Below are 23,154 nucleotides of genomic sequence, written 5' to 3'. Positions count from 1 at the left end.
GAATGTCCTGTAAATAACTCACTGATTCAAATGATCTGTTCAGAGTGGGTCTTCAATAAATGATACACTGATTCAAATTATCTGTTCGGAGTGAATCTCCAATAAATGATTCACTGATTGAAATGATCTGTTCAGAGTGAGTCTTCAATAAATAACTCACTGATTTGAATGATCTGTTCAGAGCGAGTCTCCAGTAAATAACTCACTGATTTGAATGATCTGTTCAGAGTGAGTGTCCTGTAAATAACTCACTGATTCAAATGATCTGTTCAGAGTGAGTCTCCAATAAATGATTCACAGATTAAAATTATCTGTTCGGAGTGTCTCCAGTAAATGATTCATTGATTCAAATGGTTTGTTCAGAGTAAATCTTCAGTAAATGATTCACTGATTCAAATGATCTGTACAGAGTGTTTCAAGTAAATGATTTGTTCAGAGTCAGTCTTCAGTGCATTATTCATTTAACTGAATGATTTCTTTAAAGTGAATCTCTAGTAAATCATTCACCAATCAAATGATCTGTTCAGGGTGAGTCTTCAGTAAATTGTTCACTGATTCAAATTATTTGTTTAGAGCGAGTCTCCAGTAAATGATTCTGTGATTCAAATTGTCAGTTTAGAGTAAGTCTCCAGTAAATTATTTAATGATTCAAACAATCTGTTCAGAGTGAGTCTCCAGTAAATGATTCACTGATTCAAATAATGAGTTTGAAGCAACTATACACTAAACGAGTCACTGATTTTACAAACTGATCTGAATGGGGTTCAGCATGTGAATGTTTTCACTTGAATTATCATGTTTTATGTGGTTATTAGGATATTCAGCAATTCAATTGTATTGCAAACTAATTCATCAGTAAGTTCTTTTTACTCAAATAAATAAATAATCAAGTACCTTTGTACTTTGACTCAAGTAGTATTAAAAAAAGAGCATGTATAGAGTATATAAATACTGTAGCAATTAATATTAATATTATATACTAATATTGCATTAGGGTATCTGTTCTTTTACTTAAATGTCTCCTACTTCATCCACCACTGAACATCATTCCCTGCACATTTACAGCTGGGTTAAAGCTCTCTCTCTCCCTCAGGACCACCGTGAGCTTGTTGTCGGTGCAAATCAACACAGCTCCAGTAAATAAGCCAGTGTGCAATCAGCAACGGTAGATTATGCAGTTATTAATCTAGTAATATAGCAAACTGATCCTTCCCTGCATATGAAAACAGTCCTGCTCGTCCCCGTGATTGGTGAGGAATGATAGTGGCACAGAAGATGCAGCGGCTTACTGAATTTATCCAGTGATATTGATCAAAGCTCGGCATTTGAGGTGGACCGGGGCACACGGAATTGAGGATTACAGGAGAGCCGATAGGCGTAACAATAAAGGACTATATGGGATTAACCTTTCTGCTGAGCCTTACCTGTCGGCACAAATTGCTCCTTCTGTGGCACATATACACTGACTGGACATTTTAGGTATACCTAGTCAACTGGTTCAAAATCCATAGTGAAATTTAAAGCATTTAAGACAATCAGATCAAACAGGGCATCATTAATGGGAATGTTCAACACAGGCTCATTATAGATAAGTACCCCTGTATACATTTTTAGAGTGCGCGAAATACGTCTCAGGAGGTACTTTTTTCAGTTTTTGTGAATCCACCAGAGGCCGCTGTGCAAACTTTTTCAGATGTCAAATTTCTCTCGTGAGTGCCATTAGTACCTGCTGTTCTGAGCCCACTTGAGCCCAGGGTTCCCGCCTGGTCATATAGCATAGAAGGGGGTCTGAGATAAGGAAGTTCTCAAGAGCTCCCCTTGTTAAAGAAGGAAAAGTGGTAGATGGGGGGATTCCTCAGAAACGTAGATACTGGAAGTAAAACAACCTGGGCTATTTATTGAAGGATTCACCTATATGGTTCAACTTTGAATGTGATCCAGGACCAGCCGCGCCCAATCACATCACATGATCCTATCAAAATTACTATATATACCTCCACAAAGAAAGTCTGTGTGTCTGATGTGATTTATTTCCCTATTTGCACATAAATTGAAGACATCCACTAGTTTTACAGTCACATGCATCAGCAATTATTCCTAATAAACACTAGAACAAACAAAGCAACCCTGCTGTTAGCTTCAAACCCCTTAGCAACCACCCTAGCAACCATGCAGAACACCCTGGCAGGTTCGTTTTGCAAAGGTAAGCATGTCCTGCATATTCTCTAGATAATATTAAAAAAAAAAACTGAGTTCATATTAAAAGTTTCCCAATCGCCTGGGAACTACAAAGAAAGTCAAACACACTGCCTTTACTCTCCGCACAGCCTGTCTAAGAGAATTTCCTTCTGTGAGCATGATATAATACACCACCTAAGGCCATTCCTTTATTATTTGGGCGCAGACTCATCTGAGAAGTAGATATAGAGCTCTGTTACGGAGTTAAACGCTGGCCTCGTTCCTGCCACAGCACTCCATTTTAAGATTCACCGTCACGCCGCCTAGACTTACAAGGGGATTTGTTTTACGCAACACAATTATCACAACTTTTTTTCCCCCCTCAGTTCGTCTGAATGCACACTTCCGCAATCTCTCCTCCCGCTCCGTCCATCTCCAAGCACTAATCTAAAAATAAGCGTATGTGCAGCCACTGGAGCGGGTGTAATTGTGGCTGAGCTGCTGATTAGCCCTTGGCGGCAGGCAGCGTGATGCTCAAAGTTGGACGTCTGCCTTGGTATCAACCTCCATTTAGCTCTTCTGTGGCCTATTTGCGCTCCAAAAAAGCTTGCGCGTCGGTATATGTGAACTGTTATATGTTTGCAATGGAGATTCCTGCTGGGGATGATTAGGCTTGTATTGGATATTGCACATTAATCAGGATCCACATAAACATCTGGAAATGGGAATGTATGCAAATGACATATGTGACATGAACATTCATTTCTGTCAGGATCTCTTTCGTCATATATACATTGAGATATTCAACCCAGGCTCATTTTGATTATGTACCCCTGTATACACTTCTGGAGAAAGCAAAATATGTATAGGAGCTACTTTTTTTTGCAGTTGTTGTGTTTGCGAATCCACTGGAGGCTGCAGTGTATGCTTTTTGAGATCTCAAATTTCTCTTGCGAGTGCCAATCGCGCCTGCTGTTCTCATGTAAAACCACCAGAGGCCGCTGTCGACTTAATGACTGACCGATTGACTGACTCACAATCCTCCCTCCCTAAACCCAACTGATAGTGTTTTCAAAAGGACCGATTGGCCACTACCCTAAACCCAATCGCAGTGTTTTCAAAAGAAATCCAGAAAATCCAAAGTCCTTGCCTTATTTTTACCACACTCTCACCCTGTTATTCATTTTAATTTTGGCTTTAGTTTTATCTACTTTCTGGAACCAATCTTTACTAGACTTGAACCCCATTGCCATAGTCAACTCCGCTCTGCGTCTCAAGTCCGCTGAGGTACATGGCGAACTACAGGGCAAACTGGTAACAGCTGGAAAGCCATCCATATTGAGGTAAACGGTCAGCTGGTAAGCGTATCATACTAGTGTTGGTTCCTCTGGCTACATAATTTGCAATCTCCAGAAATGTATTTAGGGCTACATTTTCAGAATGAGCCTATATTGGATAAATTCACAGGATTATTCTTTTCTTGGCCGCCCATACATGATTGTGGGTAGAACAGCAGCATATCAACATCCCCATCCCACCCTCCAAGGGGCAACAGAACAGAACCAAAAGCATTTGATTGATTATGGGTTAATAAGACTTAAAGTTGATTACTATATACTTGGCTAATACTTAAAACCAATAACAAAAATGATCTAGGAGCAGTTGGGGATGGTGGTAGATGCCATGAAAAGCTGACTGTAAGCTTGACTGATGTGTTCTCCCTGAACCAATGCTACAAGTTCAATATTTATATGAGATGGACTATTGTTTGCATCCCTGTGATATGGTTTAATTCACTAAACTGTCCACATATTTATGAATGCATGATGTTTATGGTGTTTTTTGGTTCTGACAATGTCAGGAATACAAGGCACATACTCACAGTTTTAAAAGTGTCTTCTAGAGCTGCGCTGTGTGTTAATGCTGTGAGCAGAAGAGCTGCAGTGACGGTCAGTAATGAGTGTTTCAGAGCGGTCGACTTCACTCATCACATCTAATTGTTCAGCAGTTTCAGCCACTCAGATGCTTTAATGAGGAACCTTTCTCTTCCCTCTGATATTGGACACCCGTCAGCCGTTAGTGTTCAATACTGTGTGTGTGTGTGTGTGTGTGTGTGTGTGTGTGTGTGTGTGTGTGTGTGTGTGTGTGTGTGTGTGTGTGTGTGTGTGTGTGTGTGTGTGTGTGTGTGTGTGCGTGTGTGTGTGTGTGTGTGTGTTTCACTTTCTACCGTCAACCCACAATCGCTCACTTTTATGTTAGATGAGGAGGATGAAGTCTACTTTTTTAATGATGACAATATTTTCATGGCAATTAAACCCCCAAAATCTCATTATCATAATGCATCCAGATGTTTGTTTTTGCTATTATGCACAGTTATTATTCTCAATAGGTTACTGTAGTAAAAGTGTACTAAAATAAGCATGAGAACATTGAATGAGTTTATGGAGTAAATGCCCTTCATTTTCACAGCAAAACAAGTTTAAATGGAAGCTTTCACTTGCTGTTACTTACTAGCTTCATATCTGATTGTATTTGGTAGCTATGATGGCCTTTAGACTCGGAATACAGCAGTATACTCATTCATTCATTCATTTATTCATTTATTTTCTTTTCAGCTTAGTCCCTTTATTAATCTGGGGTCACCACAGCGGAATGAACCGCCAACTTATCCAGCATATGTTTCACACAGCGGATGCCCTTCCAGCTGCAACCCAACACTGGAAAATACCCATACACTCTAATTAACACACATACACTAGGGACAATTTTAGCTTATTCAATTCACTGACACTGCATGTATTTCGACTGTGGGAAAAACCAGAGCACCTAAGCCCACGTGAACACATGCAAACTCCACAAACAAATGCCAACTGACCCAGCCGGGGCTTAAACCAGTGACCTTCTTGCTGTGAGGCGATTGTGCTACCCACTGCGCTATTTATTAATATTATTTCAATATTAATAGTAATAATAATGATGTTACTTTAAAACTTTTGCTCACCAATACTGCATTTATTTCATAAAAAATATAATAAATAAATTGTAAAATATTGTTCTAATAGTTTTCTCTGGTAATATATTTTAAATGGTATTTTAAATATTTGAATGTATTATATTTCAGCAATATAAACCATACTTTTTAACAATATTACTCAAGATGATGTGTTATTATTATTTTTAGTTTGTATTATTATTATTATTATTGTTATTATTATTATTATTATTATTACTACTATTATTAATATTATTATTATTATTATTATTATTATTATTATTATTATTACCATTATTTATTATTATTATTATTATTATTATTATTATTATTATTATTATTATTATTATTATTATTATTATTACTACTACTACTATTATTAATATTATTATTATTACCATTTTTTATTATTATTATTATTATTATGTTAATAATAATAATAATAATAATAATAATAATAATGATGATGATAATAGCAATAATAAAAATAATGATAAAGAATTTTTTATTATAAGATGTACATATTTGTATTGTTTTAGTTCATGTTAATCAGCTATAATGATCTTTCTTGTTCACCTTAAACACATCATAAAATTGTTGTGGTTTATTTTGATGGAGTTCAATTTCCGGTCACTTTCAGAGTGTTTAAAGTGGACCAATCTGCTGCTCACGGGCTGCTTTTGCAGAAATGCTCCGTGTTGAGAATCAGGTCCCGCTGAGCGCCTGAATGGACGCTGATGTACATGGCAGTAGATCAGCATTAGGTCTGTTTAGAGGTTTGCTCTCATTGCTGGACGCCTGCCGTTTGTTATGTTGACACGTTTTATAGTCTGTTGTTAATGGCACGTTCCCAACGCCGTGCCTCCCCAATCTAAAGGCTTTTATGCGGCGCTTCATTCAGCGGCGCGGAGTCTTTGTTTTTTAATGTTTTCTTTGCTGGATTTGCTGGCTAAATTTGGTCCCTGGTGTGAGATCCGATGAGTGATTTCTGAGCACGAGTCACAGAGAGTGCCAGCTGTTTACGATCGCCATCAACAGAGCAGATTTCTGCATTTTATACGAGCAACAGTGCTATTGGCCATGCATAAACTCAGGTGTTGCTATGCCACTGCTAGGATGTTGTTATGTGGTTGCTAAGGTATTTTAGGTCGATGTTTACTGATAGTAGATTTCTCCATTTTTATATGTGCAACAACGCTGTTGGCCATGCAAACTGGACTGCATTTTGATTCGTTTTATGGGCGTCATTGTGGGAAACACAATGGCCTCACAGCAAGAAGGTTGCTGGTTCGAGTCCCTGCTGGGTCAGTTGGTATTTCTGTGTGGAGTTTGCATGTTCTCCCTGTGATCCTGGTTTCCTCCGGGTGCCCCGGTTTCCCCCACAGTCCAAACACATGCAGTGTAGGTGAACTGAATATGCTAAAATGTCAGTAGTGCGAGTGTGTGTGGGTGTTTCCAAGTGTTGGGTTGCAGATGGAAGGGCATGCGCTGCATAAAACATATACTGGATAGGTTGGCGGTTCATTCCGCAGTGGTGAAAGCCTGATTGATAAAGTGAATAAACCAAAAAGAAAATGAATGAATGATCATTTTGTTTTAATTCTAGGTTCTTTTAAGCACTGACCCCACATTTGCTCTCTTTTCTCTCTCTCGCTTGTTGTTTTCCTGCAGATGTGTTACAGAAGTGTGATGAAGTCTTCTGTCAGGTCTCTGAGGAGCTCTTATCAGCTGGGTTTCTGATCCTCTCCGTGAGCGTGTCAATAACAGCCAAGTGTCTGCAGTGGACCGTGATCACGCTGAGAAAGGTTACAGCAGCTCAAAAAATACAGCCACACGATCGTTAAACAGCCCCGTTTGCCAGCCAAAGCCGTTTCCCAGAATGCTCTAGAGCCGAGATTTAGATTAGGATTGCCTTCTTCTACTTCCAGAGTAAAACTGCACCGTTTCAGGGCTCGTGAGACAAAATAAGAGTTCTCATTTCTTTTTCTCTGAAGTATCTGCTTTAGATCAATGTTTAAACTCTTCCAATTAGTGCATTCATATCAGGAAAATTCAAACGACTTAATTAACTCTATTGATCACCGCTGAAGAGATTATTTTGTTTACTTTTTTAAAGAATTTTTTTAATCATTTAGGACCATTTGACCAGTCACAACAGACTGAGATGTCCATTAAGAGCAGAGTATAATTATCTGACCAATCGGAGAAGAGTAGACCGAAGCATCAGAACAGACTAGACCAACAGACCAATCAGAGCAAAGTAAAGCCATCTGAACCAATCACAAGAGACTGGCCCATCAGATCAATCAGAGTAGAGTAAGGCCATCTGACCAAACACAACAGACCAAAAAATCAAAACAGGCTTGACCATCTGACCAATAAGAGCAAAGTAATTTATCAATCTGAACAATCGCAGCAGACTGGGTGATCTGACAAATCAGAGCAGAGTAACACCATCTGACCAATCACAACAGACTGAAAAATCAAAACAGACTTGTTCATCTGACCAATCAGAGCAGGGTTAGGCTATCTGTTCAATCAGAGCAGAGTAAGGCCATATAACCAATCAGAGCAGAGTAACACTATCTGACCAATCACAACAGACTGACACATTGGAACAGATTTGATCAGCTAACCAATTAGAGCAAACTAAAGCCATAAGACCAATTCCAACAGAATCTGACCAATCAGAGCAGGGTCCTTTGACCAATAACAGACGAATGGCCCGTTTGTCCAATCACAACAGACTGGGTCATCTGGCCAATCAGAGCATGTAGAATAATCTGACCAATCACAAAAGACTGAAGCTTCAAAGCAGACTTGATTTTCTGACCAACCAAAGCAAAGTAAAGCCATCTAACCAATCACAACAGACTGGGCCATCTAACCAATCAGAGCAAGGTAAAGTCATCTGACCAATCAGAGCTAAGTTGAATAATCTGACCAATCACAACAGACTTAAGCATCAGAACAGACTTGACCATCTAACCAATCAGTGCAAAGAAAAACCATCTGACCCATCAGAGCAGAGTAAGGCCAACTAACCAATCAGAGCACTGTTGAATTATCTGACACAACAGACTGAAGCATCAGAACAGACTTGACCATCAGACCAATAACAATTGACTGGACTATCTAACCTAGGGGTGTCCAAACTTGATCCTGGAGGGCCGGTGTTCTGCTGAGTTTAGCTCCAACCTGCTTTAACACACTTGCCAGGAAGTGCTCAGTATATGTAGTAAGAGCTTGATTAGCTGGTTTAGGTGTGTTTGATGGAGCAAAACTCTCCAGGACACCCCTGTTGACACCCCTCATCTAACCATTCAGAGCAAAGTTAAGCCATCTAACCGATTACAACAGACTGGTTCATATTAAAGACAAAATGTACTTTTCCGGCATGATGTGGAAGTATAGAAGTACACTGCTGAGTTGATAAATATGCTTCATAAAGATCTCTGTTCCCCCTTTCGGCAGTTTTGCGGAACTGAAGGCCTTGTGTGATCATTAATGAGGAACACGCTGATAGCTCTTCATCTTACTCTGAACTTTATACAAGAACATCTAAACCTGATCTCACACAAATAAAGAAGACTGAATGCTGTGGGTTTTACTTTAATCACACCAGAATCAAACAAGACTAACAGTTTGTCTGACTTCAGGTGTAAAGCAGAAGTAAACTTCAATAGCAAGACTAAATATTTTAAGTATTTACATCACATCACAACTATATGAAACTGTTTTCTTTAATGTGTGTAGAGTTTACATGCAGAGTTTAACCCTATGTGGTCTAAGGGTTTTGGGGTGTCCCTTGTGGTCTTTGGATATGCTCTGACACTTGTGCTTATTTCTTTGACTTATAGCATACCCCTTGTCTATCATTTAAACGTATTTAATTCAGTATAGACTGGGCTACAGTTATACACAACTAGGATGGATGCATATGCTTGCGTTCAGTAATAAACGAAAGATAATGTGTGATTAGTATGTTTCAGGAACAAAAAAGTCACAGAAACAAAGCCAATAAACAAATTCTAAATTGTCTTGTACTTGTTGGCTAGAATTTATACTGCAAAATCACATAAAAATCCTTATTTTCACTTTTTCTGAAGCCAGAATGCAATCTTTTTTATTCTGTAAACCAATTTTTGCCACAAGTATGCAAGGGTGGATGTAATGGCCATGTATATTTAGTAGAATCTTTCCTTGGGATACAAAAGAACCTCCCCAATCAATGCTAAGGTTGGGTAGGGGGTGGATAGGTCAGGAATGCTGTAAGAATAAGCCTGAAGAAATAAAGAAAACAATGCAAAAAGATTTTAATATTAACCAGTTTTTATTGAAAATGCCGAAAACTGCATTATAAATGTTTAAAATTAGCATAAAAACTAATATTATGAAAGTGCCGAAGCTGTTATTTAATTGTTTAATGATAGATTTGCTGTGCATCTCAGAGTGAGGATCTATTTTACACATGTAAACATTCATATTATACATATTATAATTTGTATTATTGTTTTATAATATTTATTATTGTGTAAATAAACACTGCTTTTTTAGAGGATTTTTTTACACACATACAATCAAGAAATAATGACAGACTGTATTGTAAAATAAAATGTATTCTAGTTTTATTTAACAATAATAATAATAATAATAATAATAATAATAATAATAATAATAATAATTATTATAATTATTATTATTATTATTATTATTATTATTATTATTATTATTATTATTATTATTATTATTATTATTATTATTCTAATTATTATTATTATTATTAAATAAAACTACTATAGTAATAAATAAATATTAATATAGATATAATTACAGTAAAATGTTACATTTTAAATATTTCTTATATTTTTTATTTTAGAATTTAATAAAAAATAAAGAGGGAAAGAGAGAGTGAAAGCAAATACTTTTAGTATTTAGAAATAATTATTTTATGTTTACTGATGCAGCATTTATTATATTAAAAATCCAGCAAAAAAGTATAAATCTGAAATAATATTACACTTAAAATAACTATTGTATATGAAAATATAATATACCATATGATTTAGGGTGGCACGGTGGCTCAGTGGTTACCACTGTCGCCTCACAGGGAAAGGTTGCTGTTCAAAGTGAATTGAATAAACTGACTTGGCCGTAGTGTGTTTGTGATTGAGTGTGTATGGGTGTTTCCCAGTACTGGGTTGCGGCTGGAAAGGCATCTGCTGTGTAGAACATATGCTGGAATAGTTGGCGGTTCATTCCTCTGTGGCAACCTCTGAAAAAGAGACTAAGCTGAAGGAAAATTAATAAATGAGCATATAATTTATTCCACTGATTCAGTACTCAATTTTCAGCAATCGTCCTCCAATCTCTGTCACATGATCCTCCACAAATCATTCTAATACATGCAGATTTGCTGCTCGAAAAAACAGAAAAACAAACGATCTGTTGAAATTATTGGCAGCACATCACAACTATTTCACCTACAGCTTTCATATGCAATCAATACACATCAAACTCGCGCAGCAGATTAACAGCAGCTCCTCTCTCTAATGACATTTCTGCAGTCGCTACAGTCTCCATATCTGCCTTCCACTTCAAACACATTCAGATGAGGAGCGCGAGGTGCTGGAACAAATAAACCCAGGTTGCATTGCCCACCAGAAAGTGAATTAATGCGCTTTTAATGGGCGAGCGAAGCCCCGCCCCCTCCTGCGCCACTGCCTTAATCGCTCAACCGCAGTTATGCAAATCGCACGACTCCAAGGCAAACATAAGCAGATGATAACAAAAGCACGGGCTTGGGGATGGAGAAATGAAAGAGCAGCACAAACTAATATTTAAATGAACGGTTTGATATGGTTTCACAGAGGATGCTGGAGTGCTTTTGTTTTGGGACGCGATGACAGTCAATCATGCGCGGCTCATATGAAGGAAGCAGCTGTTTATTTGCTCTCCCTCGGGTCACTCAAGATGTTTGTGACTTGTTTTGTATTCAGCACAACATTAAAAGAAGATTTTTGAGAGATGGAACTGCAGTTATTTGAAAAGCGCAAGTCTATCGGCATGCCTAGAGAATGTGCAGCGATATTGATGTGATCCAAGACCTGTGTAGAGATGATGCCAACCATTGAGGACTTCTAGAGGTCTCCATAATCCTGGACCAGGCCGTATCCTGAGCAGATGCTGTGTTGGTCATGGAGGAGTGGAGTGCATGAGACTGACTCCTGAAAGACCCCAGTTACATACGACTTCCCCATTAAATCCAAGGGCCAGCTTGAACACCCACCGGTGACTTACACACACCTGCCGCTTCTCCATGATGGACATCCAGTATTGTCCAGCCTCCCGCTCCTAGACTGCAGCTCTTCACAAGAAGTTTGACCCAAGGTGAAATGGTCGTGCCCAACTGAGCCTGGTTTTTCTTAAGGTTTTTTTTTTTTTGTTCACTTTCGTCAAATGGTGCTGTCCCCACTGGCTTGCTTGATTTTGGAGCTGCGCATCGATGGATTTGCTCTTCAGTGTTTGGACTTTCAGCAGAGAAAAGTAAACCATACTGAACTGAACTGAACTTCAACTCTGAAAACTGGACTAACACTGTTTACAATTACTTCTATGTTAAGCTGCTTTGACACAATCTACATTGTAAAAGCGCACAGAAAATAAACATGAACTGAACTTTGAAAGTTAAATGGGGTTTATAAGACTGTCATTAGACCTTTATAAATATCAATATTCCGTTTCAGTTGTAAATACACCATCATACCAAAATATATACGTCTGCAGTAGGGCTGCACAATACTGGGGAAATATGCAATATTATTGTTGAGTGTTGCAATAATGATATTTCTTACAAGATAACTGCAGCTACTTTATGATCAATTTAAAAAAACATTATTTATTTGTTACGATCATACTAAAATAAACAGGAAAAATTGTATTTTTTGAGCTAATTACACTGTAAAAAAACGATTAGTTGCTTATAAAAAGTTAGTAAACTAGTTGCCTTAAAAGCAACAAGTTGATTTTACTTGAAAAAGTTAGTAAACCCTTTGGCTTAACGTTTATGGTAACACTGTAAAAAGTGATTAGTTACTTAAAGCGAGTAAACAACTGCCTTAAAAGCAACATGTTGACTACAAAAATAATGTAAGTAAACCCATTTTAACTTAAGAAGACTTAATTTTTTGAATAATGCAATTTGTACTAATTTTTTTAAGTAAAAATAAACTAATCACTTTTTTCCAGCTTTTCTGTATCTAGCAAAATGCATACAGTAACTAAAATAAATCTGCTCCTCCAGACTCCAGTGTGTCTTCTTAATTCAATAAAGGCTATAATTGCAGATTTTATTTAATGAATTTTAACAGATTTATTTATTTATAACTTAATGAAGCAACAAATATGTAATATTGTAATAATTACAGTAATTATTTGAAAACAGACATGCTAAAATAGTCTGACGCTATAAAAAAGGGATTAGTTGACTTTAAAAAGTGAATATAACTAGCATGATTATAAAAATTAAGTCAGCTTAACAGTTCTAAGTTACAATAGGTTTACTTACATCATTTTTGGAAAGTCAACTTGAGGAAAAGTTTGGAAAGTTGCTTTTAAGGCAATTGGTTTACTTGCTTTAAGTAAGTGATCACTTTTTACAGTGCATGCACACAGTTTGTTTACTTAATAATTATAAAGTAATAGGTTTACTGTCTTTTTTAAGTAAAGTGAACTGATCACTTTTCAGAGTGTAAACTAAAGCATAAATGTGTCAAGGTGCAAACATTTCTAAATTTTCATATAAAAAAATAAAACAATTTGTTTAACATTTCTGTGGTAAGAAAAAAGCCACGAATGACTTAAAACCGTGGGGGAAATTCTGATTCCTATTAGCTGTTGTCATTTTTTCTCTCTCGTCTCCCGGCATTCGTGTTTTATTTTCAGCTGTAAATTCAGCTCACAGCATCTACTGATGGGAGTAAAGGCTTCACCTGATTGGTCAGATTTCAATAAACATGCATGTACAGCACACAAATGCATGGCACATAAAACTAACTTAATTGGTGACGCTTTAGTTTAGGTCACTACACATGCTATTAACTATTGTCTTGTTGCATGCCTACTATTAAGATATGAACTGTTCATTAGTAGTTATAAAGTTTGATCTTATTCAGCATGCCTAATCCTACCCAAAACCTAAACCCAACTTCTACTTCTACCTTACTAACTTTTAATTAACAGCTAATTAGTAGTTTGTTAAACTAGTAGTGGTGATTGTTATTGGTTTGTTAATACTATGAATGGTGACTTAAAATAAAGTGTTACAACTTAATTTGTTGCACAATTTGGATATTGCATTTACTATTATTGCAAAAACAAACAAACAAAAAAAATAAAATTTTTATGCATTCATTTACTTTCCTTCAGCTTAGTCCCTTTATTCATTAGGGGTTGCCACAGCGGAATGAACCACTAACTTGTCCAGCATGTGTTTTACACAGCGGATGCTTTCCAGCTGCAACCCGGTACTGGTAAACAAAATAATACATTTTTAAAATATTTTGCAGCAACTCGCACAGATGTTATTGCTGTACTAAAGAAAAACAGTCATCTGAATCTTGTATCTCCCAGAGGGTGAGGAAAATAACAGCTAATTTCAATTTTTGGGTGGACCGTCCCTTTAATGAATGACGCTGGAGGTGAGAAACATGAAAAGTGAGTGAAAACACTTGAATATGTACATAGCCAAGTGCTCAGCGTGTAGCATGCAAAGCTGCATTGGTAATAAACCTGCCCACGGCACTGCATAGTAAAATATGGCGTAACACATTATAATAACACTCATTAATATGGGTTTAACACACATTATATAAGGCTTGAAGGAGCAGTTTGAAAATGAGGATTCTTGAATCATTTATTCACCCTCGTGTTGCTTTCTTGGAACACAAAAAATCAATTATGTCGGTCTCATAATCGATAACAACACTGCAAATATGAGTGTGTGTATTATGCCATTACTTAAGCTGAACTATTTTGAACTCTGTGAAGAGATTTTATAATTAGAGTTTTGCTTTTAATAAGAGAAAGTTCAGATATAAAAGAAAGATTAAAAAGTTCAACATTTAATATAATAAAAAAATGAATAAAAAATATACATTATATATATATAAATATAATAAAAATAACATATATTATAATACTGAGAGTTTTTTCCCATAATTTGATGATATTTAAGTGCGAGTGACTGGATGTTCTGTTACTTTATAATTATTTCATAAATACTTTTATCGTTTTGACCAAATAAAAAAATAATTAATTAATTAAAAATAAATCTACCATAAAAAATATAAATAATTATTTATGACTCCAATCTTTTAAATTGTATTTAATAATTGTATAAACTTTAATAATTTAATTTTTATTAATAATTTAATTACATTTAACATATTATGTTATCTTTTTTTTATTTTTTATATAATATTTTATTTATTTTTAATCCCAATAATATTGTATTTATTCACTAATTTAATTTACATCTGGATTTATTCTTATTGTTTATTCTAATTTCTTATTTTTTATTTAATTTAATTCAATTGAACTAATTTTATTTTATTTTTTAAATCTGATAAAATTGTATTCAATTTCAGATAAAATAAAATTTTTCTTCACTACTAGAATTTTTTTTTATTTAATTAAATTAAATTGAACCATTTTTGTTATTGTTTTTTTGTAAATCTAATCTAATCTAAATCTAATTGTTTTTTCCTTACTTCTGGACTTACAGTATTCTCATTGTTTTAAGTCTACTTTTTTAAAATAATTTTAGGCTTGAACCCAAGTGCTCTAAATGCTCTTTCGAGCCACTCACCGTTGAAGCTGACGTTGCGTATATATCCCAGCAGCTCTTTCCCATTGATGTTGCTCATGCGAGGGCAGAGTCCGGGATAACCGAAGCAGTATTCCCTGTGCATTCGGTGGAGAGCGTGAGCCATCGCATACACTGCATCCATCACGAACTGAACCTTTCCTTCCTGCTCATAACTAGAGTCCCGGCCCACTTTCTCCAGCCCTGCACAAACACACACAAAAAACTTCAGCAAACACACAATACAGACCCTCACATTTCAGTAAAGTCAGCTTTACTGTCATTCCTCTACATGTGTGGACATATAGTGGAATGCAATGTTAAACCATTAATACACATAAATACGAACACAACACTGGACGTACCTATTACTGACTTATCATTACTTATTACGGACTCCAAACGTTGGAATTGCATTAAAAATAAATAACTAAAATCAACATGACATAAAATAAAGGATTAATGTTTGAAATGGCAATAATTTTAAATTAAGTGAAAGGAGAAATAGGGGGAAAAAAGAGTTTTATTAATTTTATTAATTGTTTTCATTTTAATTATTTTAATGGTTTAAGTCAATTTAATTTAATTTAATTTAATTTAATTTAATTTAATTTAATTTAATTTAATTTAATTTAATTTAATTTAATTTAATTTAATTTAATTTAATTTAATTTTTGTTTTAATCAGGGGGAATCAGGAACTGGTGTGTCTGGGGTGCATGATGGGAGTTGTAGTTCATTAAATTGGTATATGCTAGTGATCGTGACAATTATGTACTGTCAACCTTGACATAACTAAAGACTTAAGTTAAGTAAATTTAGTTATTAAAATTTTAAAATGTGCTGAAAAATCTCTTTCAAGCAATATAAAATTCTTAGGTATCTATTTTACTTAACTTTTATTTTTTATGTTTTTTTTATTAATTTATTCATTAATTAGTTTTTTATTATTTTATTTTATTTTACTTAAATTTTTTTATTATTTTATTTCATTTTATTCTTTCACTTTATTTTATTATTTTATTTGTTTATTTATTTTATTATTTTATTTTATATTATTTTTTCGTTTTATTTTGTTTCATTTTATTATTTAATTAAATTTTATTTTATTGTTTTTAATTTTATTATTTTATTTTATTTTATTTTATTCTATTTTATTTTATATTATTTATATCTAAGCAACACTTTCTAGGAGTAGGAAGAATAGGAAAAATTAATAAAGGAAATAAATGATCAACTGCATGTCATGTCTATGACCCTGAAACGGAAGATTTTCTCTCTTGTATACTGTACATTTTCTCATTTTCTTTTTAATAAACCGCTGCTTTAATGCTCCTCAAATGTAGTCATTCATCAGAATAATCACCTCCTCAAATCCTGCAGGAGATCTCAGCATTGACCATCTTATCTGCACATTTTCTGCCCGTTTAAAGCAAAAAGCAAACAAACATTTCCATCCCCCTCTCTGGAGACGGCCAAAGGAAAATCAGGAACAAATATTCCAGCTGTTGTTGTGCGTAAATTGAATTTGGCTCGCCGATTATTTCTCTTATAACCATCTGAGCGCCTGCAGAAGAATCAGGCCGCAGTTTGTGACACTATGATAGATAAATAAAAGGCGTGTGTATGTGTGTGTGTCCGGGCAAGGTGAATTAGCAAGACCTGGAGCCGTCCATGCCTCCTGCTGTCAGACAGGAATTAATAGACTGCTGTAAATGAAATCCAATCCGCTTTTATAACGCTTTTCAGAGCGATGGGAAAATGATGCACCTGGTCGTACAGAAAGCAGACAGATTACAGAGCTGCGGTGTGTGATAAATACGACTGAACAACAGGTCAGAGAAAACACTGTCAAAATAAGGTGAACGATATATGGCTTCAGAACTCCTGTCAAAAATGTCTGTAAATGTGCAGTTTTCTGTATTTTGTGATTCACGTTATTGAATCACGTTATTTTCCCCCATTTATTTCTGCTTTTGAATTGCAATATGGGAGCTTGATCTTTATTCAAACAACTTTTAACCTTGAAAAGTCGGAAAAAGTGACATTTATGAAAAGTTTTATTTGTTTAAAGTGATATATTTTCTTGGTTGTTGTTGTTTACTTCTAAAATGTCACTTTGTTAAACTGTAGAGTTAAATTTGTTTGGTCTATTTAAAAAAAAATTGATGTAACTAAATTAGATATGATATATACTGTACTCCTATAAACAATCATAATTATTTATAATTCAGAAAACAACTCATTAATTTATCAATATAAAGATATTTCAGACCTATTTTACTCAACTCAAATTTAATTCAATTTAATGTTATCATTTTTAATTTTGTTTTACATTTTATTTTATTTTAATTTGTTATTTTTTTATTTTTTTTTATTTTATTTTATTTTATTATTTTTTTTATTCTATCATTTTTTTTTCATTATTATTTTGTAATATTTATTTATTTTGTTTATTTTGTTTATTTGTTTATTTTATATTTCATTTTATTATTTGTAATTTTATTTATTCATTTTATTGTTTTAATTATTTCTATGAATTTATTTTTTAAGCATTTATTATTTTATTCTATTATTTTAACATTTGTTTTATATTTCATTTTATTTTAATTTATTATTTTTATTCATTTTTGTTTTATTTTATTATCTTTATTACTATTTTATTACATTTTATTTATTTTTGCATCTAATTTTATTTAATTTTATATTTTCTACATTTATTTTATATTTCATTATTATTATTATTATTATTATTATTATTATTATTGTATTATTTTTTATCTATTTTACATTTATTTTATAATTTGAAATGCATTTTGTTTCATTATTATTTGAATTACACTTGAATACTAGTTTCTTACACAAAAACGAGTCAAATATTATGTACTGTAAAATAATCATGCAAAGGCAAAAAAAAAGAGTTAGAAAGGACTTATTAAAACTATTATATTTAAAAATGTCATGAAACATCACTTCTAAATTTCATCTTCAATCAAATATTAATATTTCCATCTCTTTGTGAGATTCACTCTTAATTTCACAGCGAAACCGTTTCTATGCCATCTTCATCTATTCAGTGCACTCATCAGTATTCACTAGGTAGTGAGCTCCAGTAGTATTCAACAGCATTTACTCTTCAGTTTGTTGCACATTTATTAATTCAACAAAGCGACACGAGGAAAAACACAAACACGACACACACACACAAATTTCCCTGAGCTTTCCAGATAACACAATAATCACACAACAATGTCCTGCTTTAATTTTAAATATGCCAGTGTATCTCAGCAGAGCAGGAGACATTTATTGAGTGACTGATGACAGACAGTTTAATGAGAGCAACAAGAGTCCAAATTAAATGTCAATTAACGCCGCAAATTAAATCCCCTCCCTTTCATTGAAGACCTGCATTAAAAAAGACAAAATACATCTCTCTCTCTCTCTCTCTCTCTCTCTCTCTCTCACAGTACTTTTAGCCGACAGTTTCATGAAATGAACATTATTTGGCATGAATCCGCAAGCAATCATGCTGATCATAATGACTGTCGGTGTTATGAATATGCACAAACTGCTCGGCGTCCAACTTTTCTTTCTCTTTCTTTCTAAATGACACTCTTTCGTGCCAATGTTGAGACAATAATCACTATTCTATATGCTGCCTTATGCTAATGAGATGCTTCATGAAATATGCACATCTGACTGAATTACTGCAGAGTGTTTTTTTTGTCAACAGCAGAACTTATTGTTGTGTGTGAAGCTGAGAGGAGAAATAATTTCACTGCATGTGTGAATAAAGCACACTTGACTACTGTATGAGTGTTTATATAGAGTAAATGTCTTTAACAAGGCACACTGTGTACTGTATGTCCTGCGGTTTTCACGTATTTGAGCTTTAAGTGCTCTCTTGGGGCCTGATGAACTGAGCTTTAAACACTGGGTTTGTCCTGTTTGCTTTTGTATTGCATTCGAGGAATGTGAGATATTTTTGTGTGGGAGGCTAAGTTTGGGTTGTTGCTGACATGAACACTGCAAAATTACGTATAAAAAGGTTATAAATCAAAGAAAAAAAGGTAAAAAAATAAAAAATAAAAAAATAAAAAAATATTAAAATAAACTTAAATTCAATTTTAAATTAAAATAAAAACACTAAATATAATTAAATTAAAGTAATTAAACATAATTAAATTATTATAAATTAAAAGATGCAATCAAATAAAAACATTAAATATAATTAAATTTAAGTAAATTTAAGTAAAGAAACTAAATTTAATTAATTTAAATAAAGTAAAATAAATTTAATTAAATTTTAAATTAAAATTAAAACCTTAAATATAATTAAATTTAAGTAATAAAACAAAATTGAATTAATATAAATAAAAAACTAAATAAAATTAAAACATTAAATATAATTAAATTAAAGTGGTGCAACTAAATTAAAATAATATAAATTAAAAATAAAATAACATTAAAACATTAAATATAATTAAAGCAAATGAGACACATTTAATTAATATACCTTTAAAAAATAAAATAACTTAAAAACATTAAACATAATTACATAAAGTAAATGAAACAAATAAAATTTAATTTATATAATTTAAAAAATAAAATAAAATAAAAACATTAGATAGAATTTAATTTAGGTAAATGAAACAAAATAAGTTAAATTCATATAAATAAAAATATTCAATAAAATAAAAACATTCAAATAAGTAAGTAAATGAAACAAATTTATTTTCCAGAGATGGGTTGCAGCTGGAAGAGCATCCGCAGCATAAAAACTTGCTGGATAAGTTGGCGGTTCATTCCGCTGTGGCGACCCCGGATTAATTAAGGGACTAAGCCGACAAGAAAATGAATGAATGAATGAATGAAACAAATTTAATTAACATAAATAAAAAAATTATTAAATTAAAACATTAAATAAAATGATATTAAAGTAATGAAACAAATTAAATTAATATACATAAAAAATTAAATAATGTATATATATATAAAAAAAAGCCAAAAGCACCATCAAGTGATCAGGTTTCAGACCTGAAAGATCTGCTCCTCCATCAAGGTCCTATATTGCAATTCAAAAGCATGAATAAATAGGGGGAAATAAACCCCCCCAAAAATTAACCACATAATAGAGAAAATTGCAAATTTATTTTTACAGTGTAAAAATAAAAACAAAAGAAGTTTCAAAAAGTTTTTGTTTCACATTTGGTCAACTGCAAAAAAAAAAAAAAAAAAAAAAAGCCGAAAGCACAATCAAGTGGTCAGGTTTCAGGGCTGAAAGATCTGCTCTGCCTTCGGGAAACACATTTCTCAAGCATCTCTGTAGTTCCTCCAAGGCTGATGGGATTTCTGCTTTTCAATATGAGCCTGACATTCACCATTACAAACCATTGCAGCTGCTGGAGCGGCCAATACACATTTTTAAATAGCCTTCATTTATCTGAGGAAAGGCTAAACACGTCCTGACAACTGTTATTTCATTTCCAAGAGGAATTTGCAGCAGGTTAGTCAGTGGGTAAGCGATGGGATTGTGGAGGAAACAGTCAGATCGTGACACTGGAGAAGTGTCGTATTTCTGGAAATTCACTGTATTTTTTTGTATGTTTTAGTGGCTGTGGCTGTTGTCAAGACTTAAAAAATAAAATAAAATAAAATAAAATAAAATAAAATAAAATAAAATAAAATAAAATAAAATAAAATAAAGTAAAATAAAATAAAATAAAATAAAATTAAATTAAATTAAATTAAATTAAATTAAATTAATTAATTCAACTAAAATTTAAATTAAATAAAAAAAATTATAATTTTTTTTTTAATTAAAATAAATTATAATAAAGAAATTAAATTAAATAAAAATAGTAAAAAATAAAATAAAACAAAATAAAAATAAATAATAAAAAAAATTTGTACGTTTTAGTGGCTGTGGCTGTTGTCAAGACTTAAAAAATAAAATAAAATAAAATAAAATAAAATAAAATAAATTAAAATAAAATAAAATAAATTAAAAAAAATAAAATAAATTAATTCAACTAAAATTTAAATTAAATAAAAAAAATTATAAATTTTTTTTTAATTAAAATAAATTATAATAAAGAAATTAAATTAAATAAAAATAGTAAAAAATAAAATAAAACAAAATAAAAATAAATAAAAAAAAATTTTTGTACGTTTTAGTGGCTGTGGCTGTTGTCAAGACTTAAAAAATAAAATAAAATAAAATAAAATAAAATAAAATAAAATAAAATAAAATAAAATAAAATAAAATAAAATAAAATAAAATAAAGTAAAGTAAAGTAAAGTAAAATAAAATAAAATAAAATAAAATAAAATAAAATAAAATAAAATAAAATTAAATTAAATTAAATTAAATTAAATTAAATTAAATTAAATTAAATTAAATTAAATGCATTTGTTTATTTATTTATTTATTTAGTTAGTTAGTTAGTTAGTTAGTTAGTTAGTTAGTTAGTTAGTTAGTTAGTTAGTTAGTTAGTTAGTTAAATCAAGACATTTGACCTTTTATGCTTTAAAAATAATATATTGTAATCAATGTCAATGGAAAATATGAGCATTTTCCCCGTAATGGAACGACTCCTCTTTGACCAAATAATTTGTGAATATCACTTTAAAGTAAATCTACAAAATCCCATCTGATCTATGATCTAACAGTGGCTCTGCATGCTGAACGACAGAAATAGCATCTACATAAGTGCGAGTCTCAGTATGATGTGAAAATCCCCACACTCAAGCTTTCTGACTGCCCGTGTCAACACATAATGCACGTCCTCTACATCTTCACAAAGCGTTTCTCTTTCCTTACGCACCTGTTTCAAAAAAAGACACAGCGCTGGATCTGTCAGAGCACGAGAGCGGCTTTCACATCTTCAAATATTAATAGACTTATTCCTGTCGACAGCGGCGCTAAACTATCAGCGCTTCAGTGATTCGACACGGCCGAGATAATAAAGGGGACACATCATGAAAATCAGACTGCCTTTTCACAGTCAAAATCATTCCTGTGTTTAAGTGCTGTAACCTGATCCCTGGTGCATTCCTGACAAGCCAGAAAACGTGCAAAAGGGAATCCAGTCACTGCTTTGATGAGCCGAACAAAAAACACACCATGAAAAAAGTAAGAAAAAGATGCACCTTTTCAGCCAACATTTCACATAATGCATCTCATGACTCTGTCCAGTCATATCAGATCAAATAAACGTTTCTCTGTGCATTACAAAAACACCATGCAGATTTCACTCCCCTAGTAAAATGATTTTATTCTATATTACCACACCCCTTAATCTGCATATTTCTATGTCTGTAGCAGCATAAGATTTACAGTCGTAAATGCATTCTAGAAGTGAAGAAAAGTCTATTAAATCTCCACATACATGTTCTGCAGACACTATGGATTTATTTGACACCTTATGGAGAAATAAAGTGCATAATATTTCCCTTCTAAAGACTCTCAGACACAGATTTATTTCTGTTTGGTCATATAGATGTTATAAAACCCTCAGGCAGTGCATTGAGAGATTAAAAGTAGCATGTAAATGCTAGTGAAAAGTGCCTAATTTTTCATATTTAAAGATGTTTGTGTGCTGTTGTGCATCCTTCTGTGTGTAATCAGCAATGTGTAATGCATATTATCACTAAATAACAATAAAAAAAAAATATATATATATATACAATAAATAATTATAAAAAAAAACATTCATGTAATTTACTTCAGACTACCTTTTAGTTGGAGAATGAAACCGTCTAAGTTACCACAAAATAACAACACATCAACAATGTGCCTTAAATCTCCATCAAACAGAAGTTAATAAAGTCCTTTTCTTCTTCTATTGTGATGTGCATCCACTTAAAACAGTCCTGAAGTAAAAAAAGAAATGTAGAGCAGTGCATGACTAAGGTTCCAAGAAACATTGTATTGTTGAAAAAGAGACATTGCTAACAAAATTAAGCATGATTTATTAATGGATGAAGGTACTGTAGGACAGTAACAAGACACACCCTGACTGCACTAAATGCATTCTAGAAATGAAGAAAAGTCCTTTAAATCTCCACATACATGTTCTGGAGACACTATGGATTCATTTGACACCTAATGGAAAACT

At 32.9% G+C, this 23,154-nt stretch overlaps 1 protein-coding gene across 5 annotated transcripts in view; it reads right to left on the bottom strand.

Moving 5' to 3' along the window:
* grm8a (glutamate receptor, metabotropic 8a) overlaps positions 1 to 23,154 on the bottom strand; it is a 264,665-nt gene that overhangs the window by 52,407 nt on the left and 189,104 nt on the right. For all 5 annotated transcript variants that reach the window (XM_087247588.1, XM_087247586.1, XM_087247587.2 and 2 more), the window contains 1 exon segment: positions 15,039 to 15,239. In XM_087247588.1, coding sequence (XP_087103714.1) covers positions 15,039 to 15,239 — 201 coding nt within the window.

This window comes from Danio rerio, chromosome 4 (assembly GCF_052040795.2).
Source record: "Danio rerio strain M-AB ecotype USA chromosome 4, GRCz13ab, whole genome shotgun sequence".
Classification (NCBI taxonomy): Eukaryota; Metazoa; Chordata; class Actinopteri; order Cypriniformes; family Danionidae; genus Danio; species Danio rerio.
The sequence above is the reverse complement of the archived record's forward strand: the minus strand, read 5'-3'. Positions and strand labels throughout refer to the sequence as shown.